The following is a 14859-nucleotide window of genomic DNA, read 5'->3' as shown; positions in this document are numbered from 1 at the left end:
ACTTTCTAGTCAAGACGAGCAGACTTAAAGTAGGGAATCAACTGTGATAGAACTGAATGGCAAATTAAACTCAAAGAGACAGGCATTCACACTCTTATGTTGTGGACAAATGCATCAACCAATTTCTGCAAACAACAGGTATTAAATGGTATTGATATAGTCTGGTAGTATTTAGAGGAAGATGGATTTTGACATTCCTTCCAACAGAGCATGTCATTTATATCTTTGGATCATTAACACCCTCTTGGATCAGCAGAGACCTTCACAAATACATCATTATGTTATGATGAACAGGCATAGAGCTTGGGCATCGACTTACAAAGAAGAGTAATTTGATTAATCACATTGTAGTGTTAAAATTTCCATAAAATATAAAATGAAATGTTTTGAAATGAAATGTTTATAAAAAACAAACATTTTTATCTGATTGATTTAATTGCAATCATCTAAGAAAGTAACTTGATTCACATTATATATCTTATTCAATCATAACTTTCAAAATAGCATTAAATATCTTACCGTGAATGAGTAAAAGGAATTTCAACAACCTGATGTATAACTTTGCTGGCAAGTGTTAGATTAAACCCATCAAATACACCAACAGGTTCTGGCCAGCTCAGCATTAATGAATATGAAGACTTGTTATAATTTAGATTCTCCACGGGACTTGGCACTAAAATGGCAAAGATGAACATTGATTATTGGCTAATATGAATTCACCAAAATTAGAATTAAATTTTCTGTTTATTTTTAAAATCGTTATAAATTTGTTAAGAACAATTCCTTTTCTAATGATAGGGTTGTTATCGCCGGGGTGATAAGCTTTCACCATCTTTTAAATGCTCCCAATGGTATGCGTCTCAAATAGCCTCTAACAACCAAGTCCAGCTCCTGGCCTTCAAGTGTAGCTTAGCTATTAAGCCCGGCAGGAGCAGGGACAAATGCATTTTACTGGTGCCTTAAAAACAGTTGCTTCGGGCTCATCAGCCGTGGTTGGAAGCTCATTTAGGAGAAGGAAAGCTCAAACTTCCGCTGCCTTGCACCTATATCCAATCATGGGGAAGACTTTGGGGGTAAAACCACAAAGAAAAATCCAGCGCTGAAGAGCCTAAGGCAGTCCTATGTTGAGCTCAACACTGACTGGCAACTGCTGCGACACCAATGATGCCAAACAGCGTCAGCTTCTGCTATTCCTTTGGATTCATCAGAGAATGGAGAGGGGGAGACTGCTATATCTTCATATCGTACTGCCCTAGCTTGCGTATCACGTAGACAGCTAGGGCGCAAGATCCATGGCCGACCCCAACCTATGGAGGGCCACAGTAATAGAGCTGTAAATGCCATATATGTTCAGAAACAGCAGCCATATTTAACAGGGAGACTAGATATACTAGCCTACTTCGGAAAAGGAAATTGTTTAATACAAGTTCTGAAAATGCTGAGGATGTCTGTACTTAATAAGCTAAATGATAATTTATCACTCCAGCTTTGTTGCACAGGATGCCTGAACGATATCTCAGTTGAGATTTAAGTAATGATATAAGAACACAGCCATTTTATACAGAAGGAACCAGGCCGATGATTGTATACGAGTTAGAGCTTTAATAAACCAACATCACCACAACGTATTGCATACGATCAAATTGAAGTAGGTAACTATTAACCGTGGCAGATCTTAGCACATTTTTTAATGCATCTGCTGCCTTCAACTCAATATTCAAACTGAACAGTTTGATCAGAATTGCTATCCACTGCACTCCAAACCTACACCAACGCAAAGTTCTATCCAGAATGTCATTCTTCAGCTGAAATTTCCACTCCATTTCATCAGCAAGGAAGTCTTAGACAGCATTTAACATCATATTCCTCAGCTAATCTGGGTAGACATGAATATCCTATCTGGTTTCATGTTTAATCCCATGGTATGCTTCAAACTAAAATCTTCTTTAAATATATATTAAATTTAACTATTTATCTTGGATTCCACCATATGGTTAGCTTGTTTAATTTTCAAATTCTCGCAGTCTAAAGGCACAGTTTTTACACCTCAAGAATTGACTTTTTTGATTCCTCTTTCCCAAACGAATTGTCTGTCTTCATTACTTCCACACTATTTTTAAAACTTCCAGCTGCCTACATTCCATTCCAGCCAAGTCCATCCTTAAACAGCTTAATTTACAGACTTCTTAAATCGTCGAAGTAAACAGAAAGCAACTCTTCACTCAATGTCACACACAAAATATGAGGAACTACATCAATGGAAAGGAATAAACAGTCAATGTTTCAAGCCAAGATTCTTCATCAGGACTGAAAAGGAAGAGGGAAGAAGCCAGATTAAGGTGCAGAATCTTCTGTCTATGTGGTGAACTATGTGCCTGTCGGGACACGCCCCCTGCTGACTGCTCCTGTGGCTCCTCCCACAGGCCCCTGTATAAAGGAGATCTGAGGCCTGACGCTCGGCCTCAGTCTCCAAGACATTGTATGATAGACACTCACTCCTGGTTCCTTCTTCCAGTCAATAAAAGCCGATATCTTGCCTTACGTCTCAGTGTGAGTTATTGATGGTGCATCAGTCTGGTAGCCTCCAACCTAATGGCACGAACATCGATGTCTCTAACTTCTGGTAATTTGTCTCCCAACCCCCTTCTCTCTTTTGCATTTGTAATTCTGGCTCCCCTCTTATCCCTTCTCTTCTCCTCACCTACCCATCATCTCGTTCAGATGTCCCCCCTCCTTCCCTTTCTCCATGGTCCACTCTCCTCTCCTATCCACCTTTCACCCCATAGCTTCTCACTTCATTCTTCCCCACCCACCCACTTCCCCCTCACTTGACTTCACCTGCCAGCATGGTAGCATCATCTTCCCCCTTCTCCCTAACTTGTTACCTTGGCTTCTCCAGTCTTTTACAGTCCTGATGAAGAGTCACCTGTTTATTCCCATCCATAGACGCTACCTGACCTGCTGAGTTACTCCAGCATTTTGTGTGTTGGCCTGGATACCCAGCATCTACAAAATACAATGAAAAGTAGTAGATTTGGCCCAGTATATTACGGGTAAAATCCTCCCAGTCATTGAGTACATCTACATGAAATGTTGTCGAAGGAAAGCAGCATCCCTTCATCAAAGGTCCTCACCACCCAGGCCATGTTCTTTTCTCACTGCAGCTATCAGGTAGAAGGTACAAGAGCCTCAGCACTCACTCCAACAGGTTCAAGAACAGTTAGTAACCCTAAACCATCAGGCTCTTGAACAGATAGGGTTAACTACACTCATTTAAGGACAGTTTATCTTGTTATTTAATGCTGTTATTTATTACTATTTATTTATACTTGCACTTGCACAGTTTGTTGTCCGTTGATCCTGTTTACAGTTACAGTTCTATAGATTTGCTAAGTATGCCCGCAGAAAAAGAATCTCAGGGTTGTATGTGGTGACATATATGTACTCTGATAATAAATTTTATTTTGAACTTTGAACTGTAGAATCTAGTTCTTATGATCTCTCAATAATTTTAAGTTTAGAAAAAAATGTAGAGATCAATTAAGAATGAAAGAAAAGTCTATAAGCTAAGAGCTTCTCAGCAGTTTATACATTTCAACTACTTTACTCAAGTTAACAGAGAGAAAAATATAATGCAAAGTATTAAAAACAAAATGAAACTTAACATGTGCGTATTAATTGTTTCACGGGAATGCTATCTTGATAGTTTTCCTTTTCTGTCCGTAGTGAAATATTATACAGTTTTCCTGGAGTCAATTTTGTAAATACCACAAATTCTTGTTTAACCTTTTGAACCTGAAACAAATAACAAATAAATCAATTTTTTTTTAATTTTTAATTCAATGTTAACAAAGCCGGAAGATCTTTTAATCACATTTGCCAAAAAAAGCTCTATTAGTTTAACTACATAGTCTACTTCTGTCTTTTCCAAACTGAAATTGACAATCTGCAGAACTACATATTAAATTTGTTACATGCCATGTTACATATACCATATGATGTATGTTTAAATGCACTGAGTAGAGTGAGGTTACCACAAGCTGCTTGCCACAATTTAAACATAGCACTTCATATTGGTTGAAATGTCCTTCTGCTTTATCCCACACTAACTCCAGTGATGTTTCTGTGACCATCCCTTCACGTAAATTAGTGGGAGGTACCAAATCTAGAATAGGAAGAGAATCAATAACACCGTAAGTTATTGTTTCAGCTTATAGGGAAGAAATAACATTATAGGTGTAATAAGCATGCAAGATTTCATGGCAGATAAGATTTGGAGAAAAGATATTTCCCATTCAGAAAAAGAGTTCTAATTTTAGTCACTTTATCTTGAAAAATTTATCGATGGAAATTAATGAACAGCAAGCGAATTGGAAGTGGCAAGATGATTATATGAGGTTCTCACATGATGAAATGTACATTCTGAAAATCAGACCAGAGGGTCTGCAATTTCAATAGGAGAACAATGCTATGTTGAGCATTGCTCAACATGCTCAACATAGAATAATGCTTTATCATAGAAAATTCTTTTCCTTGTGGTCAGTCTCCCCAGAAGACTGAGTGTGAAAATTAAACAGAGCGTGAAAAGGAGAAGGCTGGGAAATGGGGTTGAGAAGGAGGAAAAAAAGGATGAGCTAAGATTGAAAGGCGGAGCAGACTCGATGGGCCAAATGGCCTAATTCTGCTCCAATATCTTATGGCCTTATGGAAGCAAAGCACAGACATTTTCATGTATCAGAGTCAGAATCAGAGTTAATATCACTGGCACATATTGTGGAATTTGTCAACTGTACAGCAGCAGTACAATGAAATACATGATAAATAAATATAGAGAAAAATACTGATTTACATTAACTATATATATATATAAATAGTTAACTTCAAAAGAAATTAAAAGAGCAGTGAGGTAGTGTTCATGGGTTCAATATCCATTCATGAGTTGGATGGCAGAGAGGAAGAAGCTGTTGCTGAATCACTGGGAGTGTGTCCTTTCAAGCTTCTGTCCCAATGGTAACAATGAGAAAAGGGAATATCCTGGGTAGTGGGGGGTCCTTAATGATGGACACTGCGTTCCTTAGATACTACTCCTTGAAGATGTCCACAATCAGCTCTTTGGTCTTGCTGATATTCAGTGCAAGGTTGTTGCTGTGACACCACTCAACGAACAGGTGTGTATCGCTCCTGTACACCCTCCCGTCACCATCTGAAATTCTGCCAACAGTTGCTTCATAATTTCAGAATTTAAACATGCATTGCACAGTACTGTATTTGTCAACATGGAGAGTGAGTTTGTAAATCTGGCGGGAGCAAAGGATGTTGGGACTATTGAGGGTGGAGCGCCGCAGAATGATCGTGGGAGCAGAGAAGCGGTGCCAGGGGCAGGGGGTGGTGTGGGTGCTGGCACACCCAGCCCTGAGACAACATTTTTTTCCGAACATTGGTTTATTGATCAAAACAGAATGTCTCTCTCGTGCTTCTTGTTCTTTCCCTTTCCCAACCATGATTCCCCTCTCCCTGCCTCCTTCCCACTCTCAGTCCACAACAGAGACCCATATCAGAATCAGGTTTACCATCACTCGCTCATGTCATGAAATTTGTTTTTTTCTAGCAGCAGTACAATGCAATACATAAAATTACCACAGTAATGTGCAGAAGTCAGGCACCAAAGCTCTATACTATATATGCGCCTACTATATATTTGCACAGTACTGTACATACTTCAACATCAAGTTTCTATAATGGACCTGTTAATGAATCTTTTTTGCCAATGCACGGGCATCAACTACTGCAACACTACATGTTCTTTTATTAAGTTCCCTTTCACTTTAAACCAGAGCGCACACACACATCTAATTCCAACTCTAGTTATCAGACGTCTCCTATTTGACCATTATGTTTAAATACATATTATTACTGAAAAATCTGAAGCAAGTTTGAAATTCCCTAAGTATAAGGTCATCAACTATATGTGGATCTATTGTAATTTCTAAGTCAAAGCTAAAACAAAAAATCCTAGTTGACAAGGCCAGAAAATAATTGCTAAACTTTTTAATTCACAGTAGAAACTTATATTTCAAGTGTTAACTATATTTCTAACTCTATTTTATCATCTTCTGTTTATAGCAAAAAGAGAAGGCCTATGAATATCTTATTCCTTATCCCTATTGCCTGAGATTTTCTAAAATAATGGATGTGAAATGTTATAATTATTCATTTTAAGGAAAGAGCATCAAAGTTTATGTTGTGAACTAAGTATTTCAATAATACTTGAGTGATCGTGTGTGTGTGTGTGTGTGTGTGTGGGTTTAATTAAATATTCTTGTTCATTTAAATAAATAATTAGTTATGAGTTGTCTGTGTCAGCCTGAAAGAACAGAATCAGTCACCAAGGAATAGAGTTCATAAACAGAACCAAATGTTTAATTTCTTTTGCACCTTAGAACTCACATTTGGTTTACCGTAAATACAGCCAGTAGCCACTTTATAAGATACATCTGCTCTTTAATCTAAAAATATGTAATTTGCATACGTCATCACACTATCACATGATACATGTGCATCTCGTTTAAAGTAAACTCAAAGTTAAACCCACATTTCGGACTTGCGTGGCTTATTTTGAACTAGTTTAACGTTGTGACGTTACAAGCAGATTAGCTTGTTAGTAATTCTACGAATTTTCTCATACCCCTTCTCGATAAACATAATCCTTTCAAACACTGAAAATTCATCAAAAATTATGAAGTGAGAATTACAAATGAGGGCAAGATGAATTTAAAGTCATGTTTGTTATGGATGTGTAGAGATTGCTACTTTTAATACTCACGGGTTTTCACAGCAGGAACTCTGTACACCTTGCTCTTCATGTTGCCACTGTTTGAATACACAGCAAATTTATATTCTTCACCAGGGATCAATTTTTCTATTGTTATATTAACATCTCTCCTAAATGTAGCCATTCTTTTAACTTCATCTCCATATGTAACAATGACTTCATCAAATATGCCAGTTTTTGGCATACTGACATACAGTACTGTTGAGTGGGTCTGAACATCAATAGGAAAGACAATCTCAACTGGTAGTGGCCCTGAAAAAATGATAATGTTGTTATTTTATAAAATGAGTTGTCTAAATGAGGAAATACACAGCATACATGAATGGAGGTTATTACTGAAATTAAAAAGTGTCATTTTTGCATTGGAGACTAAAAGGACAGTGAAGGATCAAATAATGGTCTAGAGTTATGAGTTGTCTATGTCAGCCTGAAAGAAGAGCCCAATCAGTCACCAAGGAACAGAGTTCATTAACACAACCAAATGTTTAATTTCTTTTGCACCTTAATACTCACTTTTGGTTTACCGTAAATACAGTCAGTAGCCACTTTATAAGATACACCTGCTCTTTAATGCAAATATCTAGTCAGGCACTCATGTGGCAGCAACTCAATGCATAAAATCATGTGTATCATGACTGAGAGGTTGTTATTGTTCAGACCAAACACCAGAATGGGGAAGAACTAAGTAACTTCGACATTGGAATGATTGTTAGTGACAGAAGGCATGGTTTGAGTATCTGAAAAACTGCTGATCTTCTGGGATTTTCACACAAAACAGTCTTTAGAGTTTACAGAGAATAACAGGAGAAGCAAAAAAAACAATTCAGTAAGTGGCAGTTCTGTGGGTGAAAACGCCTTGTTAATGAGAGAGGTCAGAGGAGAATGGCCAGACTGGTTCTAACTGACAGGAAAGCAACTGTAACTCAAAAACCACACATTACAACAGTGGTGAGCAAAAAATGCACAATTCATCAAACCTTGTGGATGGTCTACACAGCAGAATACCAGGAATAGGAGTTATCTAATAAAGTGGCCAATGAGTATACTTAAGGCAAACCAAATGTAAGTTTGAAGATGCAAAATAAATCAAACAGCTAGAAGAACTCAGCAGGACGGCAACATTTGAGGACGCAGCTACAGGTGGTGAATCCAGATTTGGGGGGGGGGGGGATTCATGATGAGCCGAATGATGGGCAGAATGAGCCAACTTGATGAGGGGGAGATATGGAGCTGGGAGACAGAGGTTGGTAGGTAATAGGGAACAACTGAGAAAAGGGAGCAGATGAATCCAGGTGGAGGATGAGCGAAACTACAGGGGGAAGGGTGTGACAGAGATGGAGGCTCGTATTTGATAAGTAAGAGAGGTGGTGAGTAAGTAGATAAAGGAAGGATAATGGTTATGTGGAACCAGTTGGTGGAGGAGATGGATAACCCATTAGGTAAGGTGTGGGGGTGAAAGCAGATGCAACCAGCAGCAAGGAGCTAAATGAAACTGGCTGCTTGGTTGGGGAGTGAAGATAGGTGGGAGAACCTGGGTAGATAACAGAAAGGAGCACATGGGGTGTGTCTTATCTGAAATTGGAAAATCCAATGTTCATACCATTGGGTTGTTCAATCCCCAACAGAATTTGAGTGCTGTTCCTCTGGTTTGCATTTTCCCTCACCATGGTGAGGGCCAGGCAGGTGAGTGTTAGGATAGAGTTGAAACCGCTTGCTCAGCGTTTCCCTGCTCACTTAACATTTTTTTCTGCTCTGTTATACCCTACAAATTAATGTCAACTGCCCTGATTCTATGAACTATTTTTAAACGTTCTTTCTACATTTTCAAGTAAATGCAGTAACGTATTCTAAAGGGATTGGACAGGCTAGATGCAGGAAGATTGTTTCCGATGTTGGGGAAGTCCAGAACGAGGGGTCACAGTTTAAGGATAAAGGGGAAGCCTTTTAGGACCGAGATGAGGAAAAACTTCTTCACACAGAGAGTGGTGAATCTGTGGAATTCTCTGCCACAGGAAACAGTTGAGGCCGGTTCTTTGGCTATATTTAAGAGGAAGTTAGATATGGCCCTTGTGGCTAAAGGGATCAGGGGGTATGGAGAGAAAGCAGGTACAGGATTCTGAGTTGGATGATCAGCCATGATCATACTGAATGGCGGTGCAGGCTGGAAGGGCCGAATGGCCTACTCCTGCACCTATTTTCTATGTTTCTATGTTCTTAAGATACGTTAAATTATCGAATTTTAGGCTTACGGTGTCTAGCATTTATAGAATACTAGAAACACAACAGCACGAAGAATTTGGATACTATCTTCATACTCTTCTTATTCACCAAACTGATATTGTCGCTCCTAATCTCACTCCCCTAAACTACATACTGATTTCTTATCCTCCTTTCTTGGATATTGAAAATGCTTCTACATCTTCAGTATTGTACCATTTTCTTTCATCATGATTCTCCTCAACTGAACTATCCCTGGTCACAGACTAGCTCCAATGTCTTTACCTCTGTAAAATACTTCAAAATGTTATAGTCTCCAAAATGCTTCCCAGACCTTGGGGCCACATGGTAGCACAGTAATTAACACAATGCTTTACAGTACCAGCAACCCAGGTTCAATTCTCCTGTGTTCTCTGGTGCTCCTGTTTCCTCTCACAGTCTAAGGATGTACTACGTGGTAGGTTAATTGATCATTGTCAGGTTAGGGTTAAATCAGGAATTGCTGGGTGGCCTGGCTTGAAGGGTTGAAAGGGCTTATTCCGTGCTGTATCTCTCTCAATTAATCAATAAACATAAATAAGACAAGATAGATAAATAGATAAATAAATAAGTGGGCTCTTAGTATGAATTCCTACAGTTTACTTCTCCTGTCAGAGCACCAGCTTGACTCTTTTCACGGTCATTAGCAACACTCATTGTGTTAGTGGCAAAGAAAAAATCTACCCACATCATTCTACCCAATTTTGCTGCAGTTTTGGACAGGAATGAACAAACTATCATCCCCCAGTGCTTTCTCTTTATTTTGCACTATTATTAACTGGGACCACTTTTACCTGTTTGTGAGATTGTTATAAAAAAAAAGGAGTTGCAAGCATCTGTTTCTTTTTTTTTTAAACAAAATATTAAGTATTATGGTCAATTCATCTTGATGATCTCAGTTGCTGAGCTCTCCTAATTGATACCAACATAGGCTTGCTGGATGACTGAACATCCATGAAAGTTTCTATGAGTATTTGGAAACACTGCACTTGACACTAACCTCTCTGGAAATTTGAACAATCAGGCAAGTCCAACCTCAAAGCTGTTCCACATGCCTTGCAGATGATGGATCAATCCAGATAAATAATTTATTTTTTCTTCCTTCATCACCAGCCAGCTGCTCTACCTAGACTCCACCAGTGTGTCCCTGTTGTAATTAGTATACCATGGTTTCATAGTACCCAGTGTCCCTCAGCAGTTAGAATACTGAAAAACTCTTTACTTTTAAGGCATCCGGGAAACAGAGCATTTTCTTCAGATTTGTTAATTTCCTGCCGCAGTGGCAGCAGGAGACAAGGAAAATCAATAATGTCAGAAAATCTTCTCAAATAAATTATAAATAGATTATCTCACTCACTTGTTGTCTGTATGATACATTCTGGCTTGCTTCTCTTCCCATTCCTTACTGCCATCACCTCAATGTCATACGTGACTCCAGGGATCATGAAATCAAATTGAAAGAGTGTTGTATTTATTACTGAATACTCTTTTACTTCACTGCTTTTATTGCTCATTTGTATTCGAAGGTGGTATTCGTCGCATCCTTCCAGTGGAGACTCCCAATGTACAATGATTCTGTTCTCCCAAACTTCTGCATTATCAATGTAAATGCTGACTGGAGAGCTGGGATCTAAAGTCACAATGTACAGCACAAAATTACAGAAACACAAGTGTAAGAATAGTTCCAAAGCTCAAATACTAAAGACTTCATTTGAGTCAGGTTTATCTATTCGATTTGAATACTAATGTCAGAGTCATAGTAAAGTATAGCCCAGTAATATGCTCTTTGGCCCATCGAGCCCATAACAAACCATTTCAACTGGCTCCCCTATCAAATTTGTACCCCTCCATACTCCTGCCACCCCTGCTATCTAAACAACTGGTAGCTCATTCCACACTTCCACAATCCTCTGACTGAAAAAGTTTCCCCTCATGTTCCCCTTAAACTTTTCACCTTTCACCCTTAACCCATGACCTCTAGTTGTATCCCCACTCAATCTCAGTGGAAAAAAACCTGCTTCCTTTTACCCTATCCATACCCCTCATAATTCTGTATACCTCTCTCAAATCTCCCCTCAATCTCCTACGCTCCAAGGAATAAAATCCTAACCTATTCAATCTTTCCTTATAACTCAGGTCCACCAGACCCAGCAACATCCTTGTAAATATTCTCTGCACTCATTAAACCTTGTTTACATCTTTCCTGTAGGCAGGTGACCAAAACTGCACTCCAAATTAGGCCTCACCAACGTCAATCGCAATTACTTCAATGTTGTGTTAAGTTATCTTAAATTACAAGTAGAGGTAAATTACATGCTACATGTGAAAAAGATATAGACTGACAGCAGAATGAAACTACGTTAATGTAAATTCAGGTCCTTTTGTTTGAAAATAGATCTCTCTCTACCTGTTATTGCAAATAATGGTCCTTCAGCACAACTCAGTGACCCTCCCTCTGTCACTGCTTGGACATAGACTTCGTAAGATTGGAATGGCATAAGGTTCCTAAGTACCACAGAGGTCTTATCTCCGGGAACGTCTTCAGTTACTAGATCGCTTGATTTAAATGGCATAACGCTGATGAGGTAATGATGAAAGGATTCAGATGGTGATTCCTCTGGTGCAACCCAGAACAATTGTAGTGAAGAGGATGTTACTGCTCCAGCTGTAATATTTCGTGGTGGATTTGGCCCTGTTTAAGATCAAATGTATAAATTTGGAAATTAAACAAATGTCTGATAAAGCAACAGAGTATCAACTGAGCATCTGATTTTATATCAGAAAGCATTTTTAAAAATTACAAAATCAAACAACATAATTTAGAACTTAAAGATAAGGAACACCAAATGTTCATTCTATTTCTATCCCATTAGGCAGATGTTGTTTTAATGTCTTTACTTATTGTTATTCCAAAAGAATAACTTGCTAAAATAAACTCTGGTCTGGCCTACAATGATCCTACCCTTGCTTTACAGACACCACCAGCATCAGTTCTAGAGCCGCACTAAATATTTGCAGCTACAGCCCAATTTTTACAGCACCATCTCCAGCAGTTTTCGGCCTCTTATCTTAGAAAGGATGTGCTGACACTGGGGAGGGTTCAAAGGAAGTTCACGAAAACGATTCCAGGATTGAAGAGCTTATCATATAAAGAGTTTGATGGCTCTGGAACTGTATTCACTAGAATTACGAAGAATGAGGGGTTGAAACTTATTAAGTGTTGAAAGGCCTTGATGGAGTGGGTGTGGAGAGGATGTTTCCTATGACGGGAGAGTCTAAGACCAGACAGCACACCCTCAGATTAGAGGGGCGTCCTTTTAGAATGGAGATGAGGAGATTTCTCTTTAGTCAGAGAGTGGTGAATCTGTGGAATTTGTTGCTACAGGAGGCTGTGGAGTCTAAGTTTTTATGTATATTTAAGGCAGAGGATGCTAGATTGTTGACTGGTCAGGGCATGAAGGAATACGGGGAGAGAGCAGGATACTGGGGCTGAGAGGGCAAATAGATCAGGCATGATGAAATGGCAGACCATACTTGATGGGCCAAATGGCCTAATTCTGCTCCTATATCTTATGGTTTTAATAACATGCTTCCACAAGGCACTGCAGGTGATGAGTGCCAACTGGGCTGCAATTTACACTCCTTTCAAACGTCCCTGATTTCCAAAGTGGAAATATTAAATTACAAGAATGCATTAAAGATTTGTGTTGAAATGTATTTCACATGTCATTGCTTGGAAGTAACAAAATACCTGTAGTTTTGAGAATCAGAACTGTTTAAATATTATAATCTTCTGTAATTAATATTAAAGCATTATCTTCTATAGTCAGTGCAAAAAATGATACTGCTAATTGTATTACATTATCTACTATCAGTGTAACACCAAAAAAAACTTACTTGTTTTCACACTCAGAATAGGACTAACCATTCTCTGCATACCCAGATTATCTCTCATCATTATTGCAAAGTAGTAGTGGTGACCAGGTTTCAGCCCAGATATGACTGCCTTAGTCTCATTTGGTAATATTTTACTGCAATTTTGCTTTTCTGCATCAGAATTTGGTTGGTACCAAATAAATAACTCAGATGTTGTGGAGAACAAGTCCTGTAGATCATCCCAGATGATCGTTGCCTCATTTTCATTAACATCTTCTGATTTTAGTTTAATTGTCCTGGGGAGAACTAAGACTGAAAAACAACACATTTAAAATTAAAGACAAGAGTTCTCAGATGCTGGAAGTTCAGAGCAATGCACACAAAATGCTGAAGAAACTCAGCAGGTCAGGCAGCATCTATGGAAATGAATAAGCAGTCAACATTTCAGACCAAGACCCTTTGTCAGGACTGGAAAGGAAGGGGAAGATGCCAGAATAAAAAGGAGGGAAGAGGGGAAGGAGAACAAGCTAGAAGGTGATCAGTAAGGCCAGGTGGGTTGGGAGGAGGGATGAAGTAAGAGGCAGGGAAGTGATGGTTAGAAAGGCCTGGGACTGGAGAAGAAAGAATTGGATAAGAGAGGAGAATGACCATGGGAGGAAGGGAAACAGGAGGGGCACCAGAGGGAGGTGACTGCATTAGTGCTGCTTCATGCTGAACTCGTCAATTTCATCAACTTTACATCCAACTTTCGCCCTGCCCTTAAATTCACATGGTCCATTTCTGACACCTCCCTCCCCTTTCTCAATCTCTCTGTCTGTTTAAAAGACAAGAAAATCTGCTATCCTGGAAATACAAACAACACACCCAAAATGCTGGAGGAACCCAGCAGGCCAGGCACACCCAGAGTGTGAATCATCATGGCAGAAGAGGCGGCTCTGGACCAACATGTTGGAATGGGAATGGGATAGGAATTAAAATGGTTGGCCTCTGGGAAATTTGCTTTTGGTGGATGGAGCAAAGGTGTTCTACAAAACAGTCCCCCAATTTATGTCAGTTCTTAAAAGCGGCCGCACAGGAAGCACCAGATACAATAGACAACATCAACAGATTCGTAGATGAGTGACGCCTCACCTGGAAGGACAGATGAAAAGAAAGCATTGGTGCTCAATGAAGCAGTCACCTGGGAGTCTGTTGGGGTCATCTACTGCATCCGGTGCTCCCTGTGTGGCCCCCTTTATATCGGTGAGACCCAATGGAGATTGGGAGACCAATTTGTCGAGCACCTATGCTCCCTCTGCAAGAAAATGCTGGATCTCCCAGAAGCCACCCACTTCCAATTCTGCTTCCCATTCTCATTCCAATCTGTCAGTCCTTGGACTCCTCTACTGCTGCAATCAGGCCACACCAGAGCATCTGGGTAGCCTCCAACCTGATGGCATGAACATCAGTTTCTCAAACTTCTGGTAATTGTCCCTCCTTTTAGCATTCCCATTCCTGTTTCCCTCTCTCACCTCATCTCCTAACTTGCCTATTACCTCCCTCTTTCCTTTCTTCCATGGTCTTCTACCCTCTCTTATTAGCTTCCCCTAGCCCTATATCTCTTTTACCTATCATCTTCCCAGCCCTCCACCTCTAATGGTTTTACCTATCACCTACCACTTTGTACTTCTTCCTCCCACCTTTGTGCTCTAACTTCTCATCTTTTTTTCCAGTCCAGATAAAGGGACTTGGCCTGAATCGTCAACTGTTGACTCATTTCTATGGATGCTGCCTGGCCTGCTGAGTTCCTCCAGCATTTTGGTGTGTGTTGTTTTCTGTCTGCATCTCTGGAAACAAATTGTCTACCAGTACCTTTTATAAACCTACTGATTCCTAATGCTATCTTGACTTCACCT

General features: G+C 39.5%; 1 protein-coding gene across 5 annotated transcripts in view; it reads right to left on the bottom strand.

Annotated features, from left to right (window-relative positions):
- The window catches only part of ptprq (protein tyrosine phosphatase receptor type Q), a 171284-nt gene that overhangs the window by 141543 nt on the left and 14882 nt on the right, over nt 1–14859 (bottom strand). For all 5 annotated transcript variants that reach the window (XM_059978394.1, XM_059978390.1, XM_059978391.1 and 2 more), the window contains exons 8-14: nt 12986–13276; nt 11496–11780; nt 10446–10718; nt 6824–7084; nt 4035–4165; nt 3666–3795; nt 520–673 (exon numbers count right to left, since the gene is read on the bottom strand). In XM_059978394.1, the coding sequence (XP_059834377.1) occupies nt 520–673; nt 3666–3795; nt 4035–4165; nt 6824–7084; nt 10446–10718; nt 11496–11780; nt 12986–13276 (1525 nt within the window). The remainder of the gene's footprint in view (nt 1–519; nt 674–3665; nt 3796–4034; nt 4166–6823; nt 7085–10445; nt 10719–11495; nt 11781–12985; nt 13277–14859) is intronic.

Source organism: Hypanus sabinus, chromosome 8, assembly GCF_030144855.1.
Source record: "Hypanus sabinus isolate sHypSab1 chromosome 8, sHypSab1.hap1, whole genome shotgun sequence".
NCBI lineage: Eukaryota > Metazoa > Chordata > Chondrichthyes > Myliobatiformes > Dasyatidae > Hypanus > Hypanus sabinus.
The sequence above is the reverse complement of the archived record's forward strand: the minus strand, read 5'-3'. Positions and strand labels throughout refer to the sequence as shown.